Source organism: Thunnus thynnus, chromosome 11 (genome assembly GCF_963924715.1).
Source record: "Thunnus thynnus chromosome 11, fThuThy2.1, whole genome shotgun sequence".
NCBI classification, from domain to species: domain Eukaryota; kingdom Metazoa; phylum Chordata; class Actinopteri; order Scombriformes; family Scombridae; genus Thunnus; species Thunnus thynnus.
Window position 1 is genome coordinate 18,231,567 of NC_089527.1, and position 14,117 is coordinate 18,245,683.

At 40.6% G+C, this 14,117-nt stretch overlaps 1 protein-coding gene across 7 annotated transcripts in view; it reads right to left on the reverse strand.

The window, feature by feature from the left end:
• Window positions 1-265: 265 nt before the first annotated feature.
• Window positions 266-14,117, reverse strand: part of lrp2a (low density lipoprotein receptor-related protein 2a) — a 51,312-nt gene continuing 37,460 nt past the window's right edge. For 5 of the 7 annotated variants that reach the window (XM_067603514.1, XM_067603509.1, XM_067603513.1 and 2 more), the window contains 28 exons: window positions 13,666-13,836; window positions 13,349-13,572; window positions 12,957-13,134; window positions 12,179-12,375; window positions 11,770-12,015; window positions 11,412-11,540; window positions 9,466-9,585; window positions 8,580-8,696; window positions 8,008-8,124; window positions 7,681-7,818; window positions 7,295-7,417; window positions 7,016-7,144; window positions 6,556-6,687; window positions 6,315-6,446; window positions 6,054-6,197; window positions 5,783-5,948; window positions 5,575-5,703; window positions 5,243-5,466; window positions 4,918-5,097; window positions 4,252-4,371; window positions 3,974-4,064; window positions 3,737-3,804; window positions 3,103-3,220; window positions 2,881-3,022; window positions 2,522-2,632; window positions 1,425-1,541; window positions 1,275-1,346; window positions 266-1,153 (listed from right to left, as the gene is read on the reverse strand). In XM_067603514.1, coding sequence (XP_067459615.1) covers window positions 983-1,153; window positions 1,275-1,346; window positions 1,425-1,541; window positions 2,522-2,632; window positions 2,881-3,022; window positions 3,103-3,220; window positions 3,737-3,804; window positions 3,974-4,064; window positions 4,252-4,371; window positions 4,918-5,097; window positions 5,243-5,466; window positions 5,575-5,703; window positions 5,783-5,948; window positions 6,054-6,197; window positions 6,315-6,446; window positions 6,556-6,687; window positions 7,016-7,144; window positions 7,295-7,417; window positions 7,681-7,818; window positions 8,008-8,124; window positions 8,580-8,696; window positions 9,466-9,585; window positions 11,412-11,540; window positions 11,770-12,015; window positions 12,179-12,375; window positions 12,957-13,134; window positions 13,349-13,572; window positions 13,666-13,836 — 4,006 coding nt within the window. In that variant the 3' untranslated portion in view covers window positions 266-982. The remainder of the gene's footprint in view (window positions 1,154-1,274; window positions 1,347-1,424; window positions 1,542-2,521; window positions 2,633-2,880; window positions 3,023-3,102; window positions 3,221-3,736; window positions 3,805-3,973; window positions 4,065-4,251; window positions 4,372-4,917; window positions 5,098-5,242; window positions 5,467-5,574; window positions 5,704-5,782; window positions 5,949-6,053; window positions 6,198-6,314; window positions 6,447-6,555; window positions 6,688-7,015; window positions 7,145-7,294; window positions 7,418-7,680; window positions 7,819-8,007; window positions 8,125-8,579; window positions 8,697-9,465; window positions 9,586-11,411; window positions 11,541-11,769; window positions 12,016-12,178; window positions 12,376-12,956; window positions 13,135-13,348; window positions 13,573-13,665; window positions 13,837-14,117) is intronic. The other 2 variants (XM_067603515.1, XM_067603510.1) reach the window with 1 other exon arrangement.

Genomic DNA, 14,117 nt, shown 5'->3' on the forward strand with positions numbered 1-14,117 from the left:
TCTCAGCAGCAGCAATTTAAACCCTATGGGCATCTTCTGGATGATCACAGATACAGTTTTTTTTTTTTTATTGATGATACAAAATAAATCATTCTGTAAGTTAAGAATTTATTCACCGTGTTTATAAAATGACATCTGCATCCTCAGGTCACATGTTGCTCTTCAAGATAATCAACTACATAAATTCATTTCCATGAAACAGACATGGGCACGTTCAAGTATTGCTCCAAAAACAATTTTGGCCATTGTTCCAATATCATTACTAAAAAAAAAAAATCATGTTGATTCAAAGTCACAAAGCCAAGGATGGTAAAGGTAGAAATGCGTTTGATTAAGTACAATTAGCATGCTTCGCACACATATTTTAGCTCATGCATCTGTTTATAATGGAGAACATATCTTTGAAAAATTAATGGCATAAGTTAAAATCCAATTTATTTTGTGTTTTTTTTGTTTGTTTTTCAGCCCTGAAGGTACGTGAGGTATATAAACATGAAAGATGAAATAAATACATCTTCAGTTTTTGTTCAGTGGCAAAAAAAAAAAAAAAATCATTATCACATTTCTCTAATCACCTTCGATGATATAAGTACTGTACATTCAGAATGCAGCTCATCTTTTTTATGTGTTATTGTGTTTAAGTGGAACTATTCATAAGATCTATTTCAAATAGTCTGAAGATATCTCTGACAAAATCTTACTGTTCAAATTTACAAATATACAACATATTTATTAACATTTCTATCAGCAGCTTCAGTGCAAAGATATACATATAGTACATCGGAATAAAGAAAAAAACATTAACACAAGAATTGGCATAAGAAATGTGAGAAGGCATAGTCGCAGAAGACTGTTTTCTTCATTCTATAGACGTGTGTGTCTCTTACCTAAAACAATTTGAGTTTTGTACACAGGCTGCATAAAAAAATAAATTCTGTGCAAAGTGTGTTTCTTTTTTCGACTCCCATCTGTGAGAGAAGGGTTATACGTCACTGTCCTCTTTAACGAGGTTGGCCGTGTCTTTGAAACTGTCCTCGGTTGGTGAAAAGGTGCTGGGACGATCCCTCTTCGGAGGTTTGGCGGGGGGCGCAAACGGAGAGGGCTCGGAGGCGGAAGTGTCCCCGCTGCTTCCTACAGGCTTCTCATCCCTCATCTGCAACACAGTTCAGAGGGTAAACAAGTGCATAACGACACCTGCGCTTCCTTTTTGTAACTGGTGTTTTCAAAAATATCTTTTTATTGTGACTAAACTTCAGCAACATGTCCAGACTTACCTCTGAATAGGAAGGGTTTTCAAATGTGGTGCTTGGCTTTAATTTTCGCTTGAATAAGCTCCACTTTGACTCCTACAATCAAACACAAATGATGAGGCGACATCATACTGGACTGATTTAACTTACACAGCTTGATGTGGACTTACTCACCTCAACAGGTTTGGTGCTGACAGATGACGTGTTCACGATGCCTCCAGTCTGATCTGCACGATACGCCGGGTTTGCAAAGTTGTTCTGTAACTGTTCACCACTCACATTAACAGTAACCTGTTTAAAAGTAAGGTTGTCATATCAATTATAACTACAAGCTGCTATAACACCTGAACTACTTGGTTTAACTTATAACCACAGTTTGACAGTTTGCAGGGAATCATCAGGAGACACGCATCCATAAAGTCTATGCAGGTGCTGGGTACAATCATCTGCACAAAAATACAGAAAAATACCAAATTCTTGTTTTTTTAAATAGAATAAAAGAAGAACTGGGTTTGAAACAGCAATGTGAAGGTATTTTTTCACCATTTTGCTAATGAAATATTGAGCAATGATGAGGCTCATGTGGCTAGCAAACATTAACTTTTTCAGTTACATCCAAAAATATTATTCCTCATTATTCACTCAGATGTCCTTAAAGATGTCCTCCAGACATGTTTTAAGACATTAAAATAATCTGATTTGAATAATAATTTGTGCCAAATGTGTTTCCACAAAAACAGTTATATTACCTTGTTCACACACATTCACTCTTTCTCTCTCATTGACAAATCCATTATCTATGAATATAAAAATGTTTTCATGTTCTGAATTGGTGGATCTTGTAAGCTGCACACTGGACCACAACAGGCCTCCAAACTAGTGTCACTAAATCATGCTGTTATATACTGGTCTTTAACTTGGATTTAAGGTGAGCACAGAGGAACTTTCCCTCTTCAACAGATGAATGTGAAAACAAACTCTGCACATACATCATTCTACACAATGAAGGTCAAAGATCCAACTGAAGTAACAATCAGCAAAATCCATTTCTGAGTGGAGGAGGACGTAAAAATAACATTTCCTGATTGTGGGAACAAAATAAATTATAAATCAAACTTCAGAAGCTGCCTAATGGATGTCATCAAAATCAATGAATTGTTCTTTGGCTGGCTTTCTATTTATCTACTATATTTCAGTGAAATGTGTTCATATTAAATAGTTCTGAGATGTCCAGCTAACACAGTTTAAGTCTAAATGAAATGTTTGTGTACCTGTGTGGCATGAATGACGGCAGGATCACTGGACGTTGCAGGAACATTGGCGTATAAGGGGTTCTCAAATGTGACTGGCTGCCTCCCAGCGTCCATGGAAAAATTGTCGTCCTATGGTGATATTATATTAATGAGAATGCTTTTTACATTCATTACTGAACCTCAAAAGATAAACAATTAATATGTTAACGTGTTCTTTCTCAAACGCTGCTGATACAAGCAGTTTTAGGGGTGATGTTTAAGTGAAAGTTGTCAATAAATACTACACATGAAAACTTGTTTGTCGAGCAGAAGTGACTCAAAAATGCTGACGGTAGATCGTCGGTGACTTGGGGAACTATTTAACTACCGGAACTCACCATCTGCATGGCCGTGTCAATGAATGACACTCCGATGTGTGAAGGTCCGAGATCCACGTTATCGCCCGAGCGAAACGTTACCCCGTTCCCCGTGTCACCGGACTTCACCAGGCTGCTGAGGCTGGACAAAACCGAAAGACTCCTATTTATTTGCTGTGAGTATCAGTCCACATTTAATGAACGGGAGTGAATGAGACTGAACGAATCAAAGCCGAGAGATACCTGGGTAGCTTGGGCATGGAGGGGATGAAGGACCCTGTTCGTTTGTAGTTGAGGAAAACCCCGACGGCCAAAGCTCCAGTAATCAAGATGATAATGACCGCCAGCAGAACCGCCACAGCTAAAGACAAGAAGTGGAAAATATTCAGTTGTATGCATAGCTGACACTATCTTTACAGTACTGATCTTAAACACTGCTAGTAATATCTTGCTGACTCCATTACTGTTTATGACTTCTGCATGCTTCATTAGTCTGCTGAACCATAAGAGAAGTTAAACAGTGATCAGAGGTAGTATTATTGAGGTTATCTATTAAGAAAAGTGTGATTTTGGCCCTTCAGTATTTGCTGAGCAACACTGTTTTTCTAAGTTGTTTTGTTGGCCTTAGTAACCTTTAGTTAGATAAGCAAGAAGTGTGACTTCATCACTTTTGGCTCTGATCTACTCCAGTCAAGCCAACATTATGACTGTTACTATACAGTAGCTACTGCGTATCAGCCGGAGTATGAGTGAAGAACTCCCAAAGGTTTTTGGTTGTAAGAATTTGTTTAGTCAGCTTTTTTAAGTTACGACCTGACTTCCAAAGAGTGATTGAGAATAATTAAATAAAAGTTAGATAACAGAAGAATTACAGTACCTGTTCCTGCTGGAGCGCCACTTGACTTTCCCATCTCACAGTAGCTGCCCACATAACCGTACGGACATCTACACAAAATGACGATAACAAATCTTTAACAACACAACTTACATGCGACAACAAAATCTTAAAGTGAAAAAGGTGGAATACCAAATATCATATCATCAATATCAGGCATTACTGGGTTTGACAGATGCATCATTCTCTGATATAAATGGCACCTGCTACTAAACTCACTTGCACTTGGGCAGACCACCTTCATCAGTGTAGCAGGTTCCACCATTCATGCATCTACATGCAAGGGGCATTGCAACTGGTGCCTCAATAGCTGCAGGAGCAGAAGCCAGGCATACACAAAATCAACAACAACAAAATAATATCACACCACAATAAAACAAAAACAACACAGGAGACGCCAGGCAAACATGGAGAATGAACCTCCGAATGCAAACTGAGATGCAACAAAACGGGTGACACACAAGTCAGGCAGCAAATGCAGTCAGGCTGTTGTATACCTGCATCACATTCGTTGGAGTCGAAATTTACTGGAGAGGAGCCTTGTGGGCAGGCGCAGGTGTACCCACCAGGCCGGAGGAGGCAGAGATGACTGCATACATTCTTACAAGGGTTGGGCACTGAAGAGGACAGAGCATGAAGACACTGTCAGAAACTGTCACAGAATCATTCCTGAAGATACATCCTTTTAAATAAACTCATAGCAAATTGAAGCTGTTCAAATGAAATATTTCAGATGGCCTTGGAGTGAAGGACCATGAACTGCAACGTCCCTTGTTGCATTTCCCATCATTCAGTGTCATCTCTCTACTGTCAGCTACAGAATAAAAAGGCATAAAATGCCTCCTAAAAATGTAATTTTATGTATTTATGATTTCATCATTGCAGTTTGTCTATCTTGGCCAAGACACTCTTGAAAGAGATATTTATAATCTCAATGAGTCTTTGTACTTTTTGGTTTGAAGTAGTAAAAATTCTGCAATTTGCACAAGATAAAAAGTGAAATCTGGGTCATGTGAATGTGCAATCTGCAAATATTTTGGTAAAACAGTCAAAGGAATGAGCGAATCAGCATAAATCCAATATTGGTTTTGTGATTCCTTCAACCTGAAGTACATAGTTTATTATTCTGAACAATTATCACATGAACCCCACTGTGCTCTGACCTGACTGGTTGTGTCGGTGCTCCTGGTAAATGCGGACTTGAGTCAGCCAGGGGTTGATGGTTAGAACTTTGACTTTACTTCCTTTCCCAAACTTATTAGTCCTCCACACTTCACCTTTCTCTTTTGTTGTCCAGTACACATGTCCCTCAAAGACATCCAGACTGTATGGATGTCCAATGTCTGGAACAGAGAAACCACAACACCATCAACACACATTATATTCAATCTTTAATTAAAGTGGTAGTTTTAATTAAAAACTGAATGCATCAGTGTCTGTCCATAAAACAACATGCAGACTGTCTGTCCTGTGTGTCAGTACTCTGACCTCCTGATATGACGATCTTTCTGTCCGTGCCGTCAGGCTTCATGGACTCAATGATGTTTTCTTTGGAATCACACCAGTAGATCCTATTTCCATTCAGATAGTCCAGAGTCAGGCCAGTAGGCCAGCCGAGATCCTCCTCATTAACTAGCACCTCTCTATGCTGACCGTCCATCCATGCTGACTCTATTCTGGGTTTCCTGCCCCAGTCTGCCCAGTACATCATTCTGCCAGTACAGAAACAATCACAGAAACACTCAAATTACTCATGCTGAAAAATGCAATGAAGGATGCAAATAATATATTTTTCAAACTAAAGGTCAATATTTTCATACCCCAGCGATGGATTGACAACAATAGCAGCAGGCTGGTCAAGGTCAGTGTGGATCAACCACTTCCTGTACCGCCCGTCCAGTTTGGCCACTTCAATTCGATTGGTGCCTGAATCTGTCCAGTAAATGTGCCTGTACACAGTAATAAGTGTAAACTGATCAACTGGACAAAATTTAGAGCAACTTCTACAACAGTGAAGTGGTGAATTACCCGCCAACCCAGTCCACAGCGATGCCGTCGGGATTAGCAACATATCTCAGGTTGAGATCCACCTCTTTCACTGGGTTGTTGCCGTGGTCGTTGAACGTGGTCATATAGGCCCGTTTGATAGAGCCAAACTGTGATCCTCGACCCAGAACTGTCCAGTACACAACACCTACAGCACAGCAGGGTGGAGGATTAAGATTATCCTACTTGAACTTGTTGCTTTTATATTCACTGTAGCCACACAACACTAAAAGTTCTACAGGATTAGTCTTACTGAGGCCTTGTCCCTCTGGATCCCACAGGTAGTCCAAAGCTTGGATGTGCTCAGCGTTGTCCACATAGTCTGAATACTGCTCAGACGACACGTTGAAACGACGGATGCGAACGTTGTCCGGCAGGAGCAGCACTGGTGGGTTTCCTATACAGAGAAGGGGGTGTGGTGAATTTTATGAGGTGAGTTTGGTTCAACACTCTAATGAAACATCAGAGGGAACCTGCGAGGAATTTGCCCTACGTTTGAATGTCGAGCTCTTACCCTGAGCAGCACACTCCGTCCCATGCGGCTCACCAAAAGAGACAAAGCCTTCAGCGCAGAAACACTCGTAGCTGCCCTTTGTGTTCTTGCAGTCCTGGGGACATGTCCCGTACACCTCACACTCGTTGACATCTGTTTCCAAAAGCAGGAGAAAGAGAAAAATAAGAAAATGTAAACTGAATTTCTGTGTTAGTATTAAAATGGAGTAACTATATGATTGAAGAACTGATGTGTCCTTCACCTTCACAGGTGTGTTTTTCTGTTGTTCTGGGCTTATAGCCAGGCCTGCAGGAGCAGAGGAAGCCTCCGTCTGTCAGGTCAGTGCAGTTATGTTCACAGATGTTGTTACTGCAAGTGTGTCCAACGTGCTGGTCTAACAGGAGTAGATACAACAAAATATTGAATGTCAAGCTCAGAGAGGTAACTGTACTTACTTTATATAGTATGTTTAATAGTTTTATCTTGTATTTATTTTTGCACAAAGTCAACTTGGGGTCAAACAAAATTACCAAAATAGTTTATTGCATTATGATCACAGTGGTGGTATTGAATGAATCCACTACAAGATATGTTCATTTGCTCACTACAAATAGCCTTACTAACTTAATTCAGCTGAATTTATGTTAAAGTGATATATCTTTCCTTTTGATTTCACTGTTTATGACACTGTCATTAATATGCTCTTTGTTAATGTTACTTACGGCAGCCGAGCTCATCCGACTGGTCTCCACAGTCATCATAATCATCACAGGCATATTGTAGAGGGATGCATTGTCCGTTACTGCATTTGTACTCATCATCTGTACAGGGACCATGTGTGGGGCTTTGGCCTAAATGGAGAGAAACATCAACTCAGGAGATCAACAAAAGATACTGTAGATGTACAAATACATTAACAGAATATTAGCTTGAGTAGGTAAATATAACTGCAACTGCTTAAAATGTGTCCTGCACTCTGTTCCAAAAAGTGTCATACGTACAGTTTTCCTGTCTCTCATCAGAGCCGTCACCGCAGTCATCAACAGAGTTACACAACTCGTGGCTGTATATGCAACGGTTGTTGTCACAGCGGAAACGGAACGGAGCCTCACACTGAATTTCCACTGTGGAAGAAAAGAAAAGAAAAGAAAAGAAAAGAAAAGAAAAGAAAAGAAAAGAAAAGAAAAGAAAAGAAAAGAAAAGAAAAGAAAAGAAAAGAAAAGAAAAGAAAAGAGAGAAAAGTTCAGCAGATTCAGTAATCCAAAACATCCACTTAGCAGGTCAGTTTTTATGGTGTTTATTGTGTTTCAGGATTGGACAATTTGGCTAGAATGTAACAGGTTTTGGTTTTGTGCACACTGGCTGTGTGAGTGTTTATGTCACTTACAGCAGAGGTGAAGCTCCTCGTCTGAACTGTCCCCGCAGTCATTGTCTCCATCACATTTCCAATGAGGCTGGACACATACGTGGTTCTTGCACTCGAACAGGAAGGGAGGACAGTATGTGCCGTTCGGAAAGCGGGGCGCTGAAAGTCAGAGCCATGCTGTTAAACTCAAGTTTGTGACTTACACACCTGAAAATGAATAACTCACAATCCTCATGAAAGCAAAACTTCAAGGTCATTAAAACGGAATCTGTGTCTCTTTTTGTGATGGAGACAATAAACTTATTTCTAAAGAGTGTGCAGAGAAAACCATTTTATGTTGAAACTCACGACATGACGTCTCATCTGTATAGTCCAGACAGTCGGCGTTGCCATCACACTTGAAACGTTCAGCGATACAGTGACCACTGTCACACTGGAAGTAACCAGGATGACAAGTCCGCAATTCTGCAACACAGCCAAACAATGTAGAATTACTTCACATAAAAGTACATTACAGTCACGGAAAATATCTACAGTACAATAAAGAGACATTTGCTGCAACCTGAATTTATTTTCTGTCTTCCTGTTCTAGCAAATTGAATAAATGACTATTGTAAAATTTTAAGTCTCACAGCAGCATATTTTTCTTTATTCCTGCTCATGTTCATCTAGAATAACTTCTACATATATGGTGTGGTGTGCACTGAGACTTTCTACAACAGTCCTGCACTCTACCAGAACTATATGGAAGAAAACCTTCAGTTGTAGCAGACTGATTAAACTCTTTCTGAATAAATGACTATCGGTGGTCCTGTCTGTCTATCCTTAAAAACTTGAAGTTTTATTGCTTCTTTGTTTAGCAGCCCTCAGTTACTCACAAACAGCCAGACCCCGGGCCAAAACAAAGAGCCTCCACTTACCACAGTCCCTTTCATCTGAGTTGTCCTCACAGTCGTTGTCATGGTCACAGACCCAACGGTCGGGAATGCAGCGCAGATTTTCACAGCGAAACTCGCTCTCTGTGCACGCGCGTGGAGCTGAGGGAAAACGGGAGAGCAGAAATTTCACAGTGTGGAATTAAACACATGCAGATCTTTATTCTGTTCATGTTAAATTTCCATATTAGACACACATTAATCAGAAGGAGTAAAAGCCCTGGAGTGAATTCACACACTTGTAACAATACATAAAGACGATTAAAAATGCCCCGTCTTATTTTCTTCCATATTATGACATAAAACATCCACACTGACCCAAATAACAAGTGCAGCCGTTACTCTGCAGTGAGCTCATAGAGTTCACAGACAACAAACTCTCTTAGCATCAGCAGTAACAAGGGGAGCGGCAACACCGTGATTTAACCCCATTCACTGTTTCTCCTTTGAGAGGCTACATTATCCTTATAAACTGGCATGTTCTCAGACATGTTTAAATTCTCCAGGGCAAGAGGTGACAGACTCCTTTCACTCCCTCTCTTTGACACGCTGAGGGCAGCCTGTTTCTCAAGCACCTGATAAGACTACCTCTCTCAGCACTCTCCTGTCGGCAGAAGTGTTGAGCCTCTTACAAAACATCCCTGCTGTCTGATAAAATGATTGCAGGACTTTTCTTTGCCATCAGCACTCACGTTTCATTTGGACGTTTCATAGTAAGAGCTAAAATCCCAAACTAAACATACTTAAAAGACTCTTGAATCATATCAAACTAATCCCGCTTTTCATAGTTTACACTCCAGTCAGTGCTCAAACTAAACGTCAAACAAAACCGGATGATGTCTGTTGATCGGTGATAGCGAAGAGCACTCACCGCAGCTGCGTTCATCAGAGTTGTCTCCACAGTCGTCGTCCCCGTCACATCTCCATCTTAACGGGATGCAGCGGTGGTTGTCACATTGGAAGTCTCCGTTTGGATCACAGGTCAGTTCATCTAAGAGAAGACGAGATAAATTACTATAAATTAATCAGTCTGTGTTTTTATATATTATGCTGATCTAAATGCTGCCTATGAGTGATTGAAGAACATATATTTTCTATGACCAGCAGGACTTACTGCATGTGAAAACCGAACAAGTACTTGGCCCCTGCATTCTTTTTTTGATACATGAGATTTGTGTCTATAAACTCTACAACTCTTCAAGTACTGCAAATATGCAGGTGCTGCACCTAAGGCAAGACCACAGCTCTATATTGTTGTGATTTTTTTATCACGTATAAGTTAATTAAGTAAATCAAGGCCTAGTTTGAATTTGTAAGACACACTTACTCAATCGTTTGGGTAGCAAGAAGTTGTGTTTTTCAGACACCACTAAATTGTAGAAGACGAAGCATGCAAACATTTACATAAACAAATTTTGAATGTTCTGAAATATAATAAGAGGAAAAGACAGAAGCCTCTAAAATTGATGCGATTATGATTATGATGCGAGTATTTGCAAAGACTTGTAATTTTCATTTTGATAATATTTTGTGATCAATATACACCCAGTTGGCCATTTATTTGATAAACCTAGCAACAACTAATGTAGTCTAATACAACAGACCTGCAGTAAATCCTACCTTTGTGAAGGTTATAATGACCTGTTTTTGTTTAAACTGTTTCAGAGAGGCATTGATTCAACTCTATTGTGATTTTGGAGGCGTACGTGGCGCTGTTTGTATTGCCTTATAATGACAGGTGTTTCACACCATTTACATTAAATGAGGCTGTGTTTCAGTTTTACAGTTTCAAAGGCTTTCATTCTCATTAGCTCATCAACACAGTGGCACAAACTTGTATATTAAATTTGACACATTGAGGAGTGAAAATCTTTGAGTGACAGCGTGATGAGCAAAGAGTTCCAGTTATTATGTTATTATATTTATCAAAAGGAGCAACAACTACATGATAGGACTGGATTAATGACATTTTCAGTGGTTAAGTAATGATAGAAATGTCAGTTTGAAATGAAAGGCATCTTGTTTTTTAATTAAACTGCAATAGTCATAGAGGGAGGAGAGCAGCATGCCTGAGACAGATGGGTGACCTCTGTCTGTAGCGGATAAGACTGTCGGAGATGAGAAGCACATAAGGGAGAGAAGTGGAGGAGAGCTAGTCTGAGCCGTCTCTACCACACGGTGCTGGGGGTCAAAGATAGCGCAGTGTTAGCTAGTCCTGCTCTCCTAGCCCTCCACCTGGCCCATCTGCTACATTCTTACAGGAAGATTAGCACGGATCTCCCCTCCTGCGCCGGCATGGCACTAATGGAGCGAGGGCCTCTGATAAGAGACGGGAGGGCCACGTTGAGTGTGTTTGGATCGTAGCAAAGTACAAAGCGACTTATGTGAACCCTGCCCCCACACAAGGACAGAGCAACAACACACACACACACACACATATATGTAGACCCATACTACCGAACAGCTCATAAATCTGTGTAGCTCTCAGGGAGAGGCAAAATGGTGGGGGAGGGTGAGTGGTGAAACCCTCTCCATCAGCACCTCCCACTACCTCACTGTGTAATGTTACACTGGAGGCTGAGGTGTTGGCTAATTGCCCTTCATTCACTCCTTCAATACATAGTCTTGTCTCCTTCCCGTAAATGTTTTAATCCTTTGAGATCTCTGGAATCATCTTACTATCAGTGAAAAAATGCGACTTGATCATCCTGGAATGTTTTAACTCAAGGTCTGAATAATTTAATAATAATTAAAATTGCCTGCATGATATAAGCAGAGGTTCAGCTCTGTCTGAAAGGATGCTTGTCCCAGACTCACCACAGCCCTGCTCATCGCTTTGGTCTCTGCAGTCGTTGTGGCCGTTGCATACAGACCACAGGGGCACACATCGGTAGTTGGTCCTGCAGCTAAACTCTGTGTGATTGTCACATCGATATGCTGGTCCCACTTTGGAGAAAAAAACACAGGTGTCAAGTAAAGAAGACTTTTTTTATACATCAAAACCTATGGGTAGTGATTGCCAAAAAGGTGTCAAACTTAAAGTTTAGCTTGATACAATGTGTATCCTGATTTGGATGTAAAGTGCGTCAAAACTTTACTGCTTGTACAATAAAAGAAAGAGCCTTGGGTAGCGTAATAACAGAGAAAGACACAGACCCCAATGTGTTTTACTTACTGCACTCTTCTAACGGTTCATCTGAGTTATCACCACAGTCATCATCAACATCACATTTCCAGCTCTGGGGGATGCAGCGTCCATTGCGGCATTTGAACTGTCCGGGACGACAGGTCCTGGTGGAGCAGTGGGCAGGGTCCTCGTCAGACTGATCACCACAGTCGTCCTCACCATCACACTGCCATGACTCAGGGATACACTGCTTATTTGCACACTGCCACTTGTGGGTTTCACACTGGTGTGTAGCTGGAGGGAAGACAAGTCGCTCAGTTGACAGAGATACATTTTTACAAACGTGAGGTCATAAGAAACCCAGACATGTTAGAAATTACACAAATAAATGGAAGTAAACGTACGTCAGTTTTAATTATAGTTATCAAAATGAGAAAGCTAAGAGAACACAACTGACCACACAGCACAGGGTCTTCATCTGAGCCGTCATGGCAGTCCCGGTTGCTGTTGCACAGGAAGTGCGGACTGGTGCAGTTTCCATCGTTGCACTGAAACTGGCCGAGCCTGCAGTGGCGCGTAGGGCAGGTGGAGGGCTCATCTGAGCCGTCTCTGCAGTCCCTCTGACCGTCACATTTCCACCAGATGGGAATACAACTGTTCAAGCAGAGGCAGAACCAAAATGTTCAGAGATTTTTCCCGAGATGTGGAAAAAAAATTTATGTGTTGACTAATGCAGTGCAGAGCATTTTAAAAGAATAACTCCTTAACTCCCTTTAACTATTCAAAACTCATTACTCATCCCACATGACTATGACATGGCTGTGAAAATATAAGTGAGCTTAAAAGTTAAATGTAGCATGTGTAGCATTTGACATAAGTAAATTATTTCTACATTCATTTTTCATTTTTAAACATAAATTTGATTACATAAATATATGTAAACCTCTGAAAAGAAGATTTGCAGCCTTGGTTGCCCTCATCACTGCACTTTGTTTATGAACAATCTGGTGGATTATATTATCACAAACAGCAGGGTGCGCTGTTTTTCCAATACACAGAGTGATGAGACTATTTCAGTGTCTTGAAATAACAGATGATGGACGGATGCCAGAAAATTAAGTAGTGTTCTCATTTGTTTATGGTTCTTCCACTAATGTATCACAGTTTGACATCATATAGATGTTTAAAATGTTACACATCACACAATAAGACCACAAGAAGAAATTGTGACAAACCGTTCATTGTTAGCACATCTGTACTGGGTGCTGGTGCACATGGGAAGGCATCTCGTCACACCTCCTATTTGGACCGTCAGGAAATGGTCGGGGCACTCACAGATGTGTCCCCGCCCCCCATGACTGATCAGGCATAGGTGAGAGCAGCCTCCATTGTTCACCGCACAGGGATTGTTTACTGTCAGAGGAAGAGCCACAGAGGGTCAAACGATCTCAATTTACCATAGCTGAAAGGCCAGGTATTGTTCAGCTGGTAGTCAATACCTGTACTTAAATCAATGTAAGAAGCTGCACATGTAAAGATAAGTAACAATTATCTCAAAATAAGTAACAGTGTTATTATAGAGGTTACGAAAAGCTCTTGAACACAAGATTCTGAGGTTTTAACTCACCAATAGGCTGCCTGTAAGGATGGCATACATGAATGTCAAACGGTCTGTGTGTGGTATTAACCAGGACCTGACGACCAGAGCCGTCATATTTGTTGCCTTTTTCCACTGTGCGAGTGTTCCAGTCAGTCCAGTATACAGTCTCCTCAAACACAGTCAGGGCAAATGGGTGAGGCAAAGTTCCATCATACACTGCATGTCTGTGTTGACCATCCAGGTCTGAGTACCTGAGAAGAGAATTAAAAGTTAAAGAATTACAAGTCTCACAGCCTTTGTTGTAAGATAAAAGAGTGCAACCACTTCTTGACTAATGTACTTACTCAATGTAGTTCAGATGTGCATCGGACCAGTAGAGCTTGTCATTACTGTAGTCAATCGTGACCCCATTAGGCCATTCTATCTTGGTGGTGATGATAGCTGCTTTGTTGGATCCATCCATTCCAATGCGGCCTATAAAGGCTTTGTCTCCCCAGTCTGTCCAGTATACAAATCTAACAAGAGATGCAAGAAAATTACTTTATATCACATGGTATCTGTATATGTGAAAAAAAAGAATCTAAACTTCTGTTCTGAACAGAAACCAATAATTCAACTCATTATGGGGTAAGAGTGGCTGATACCGTAATTTTTAGATGCTAGGATCCGTATTTGACTTTCGTTTTAAATTTTTTACTACTGCGACTACATTTTGACAAATGTCCTTCAAATGTGGTTATTTCAGAGTTGTAATAAAGGAATATCTGAGACAGGATATTTTTCAGCTGAATAGTTA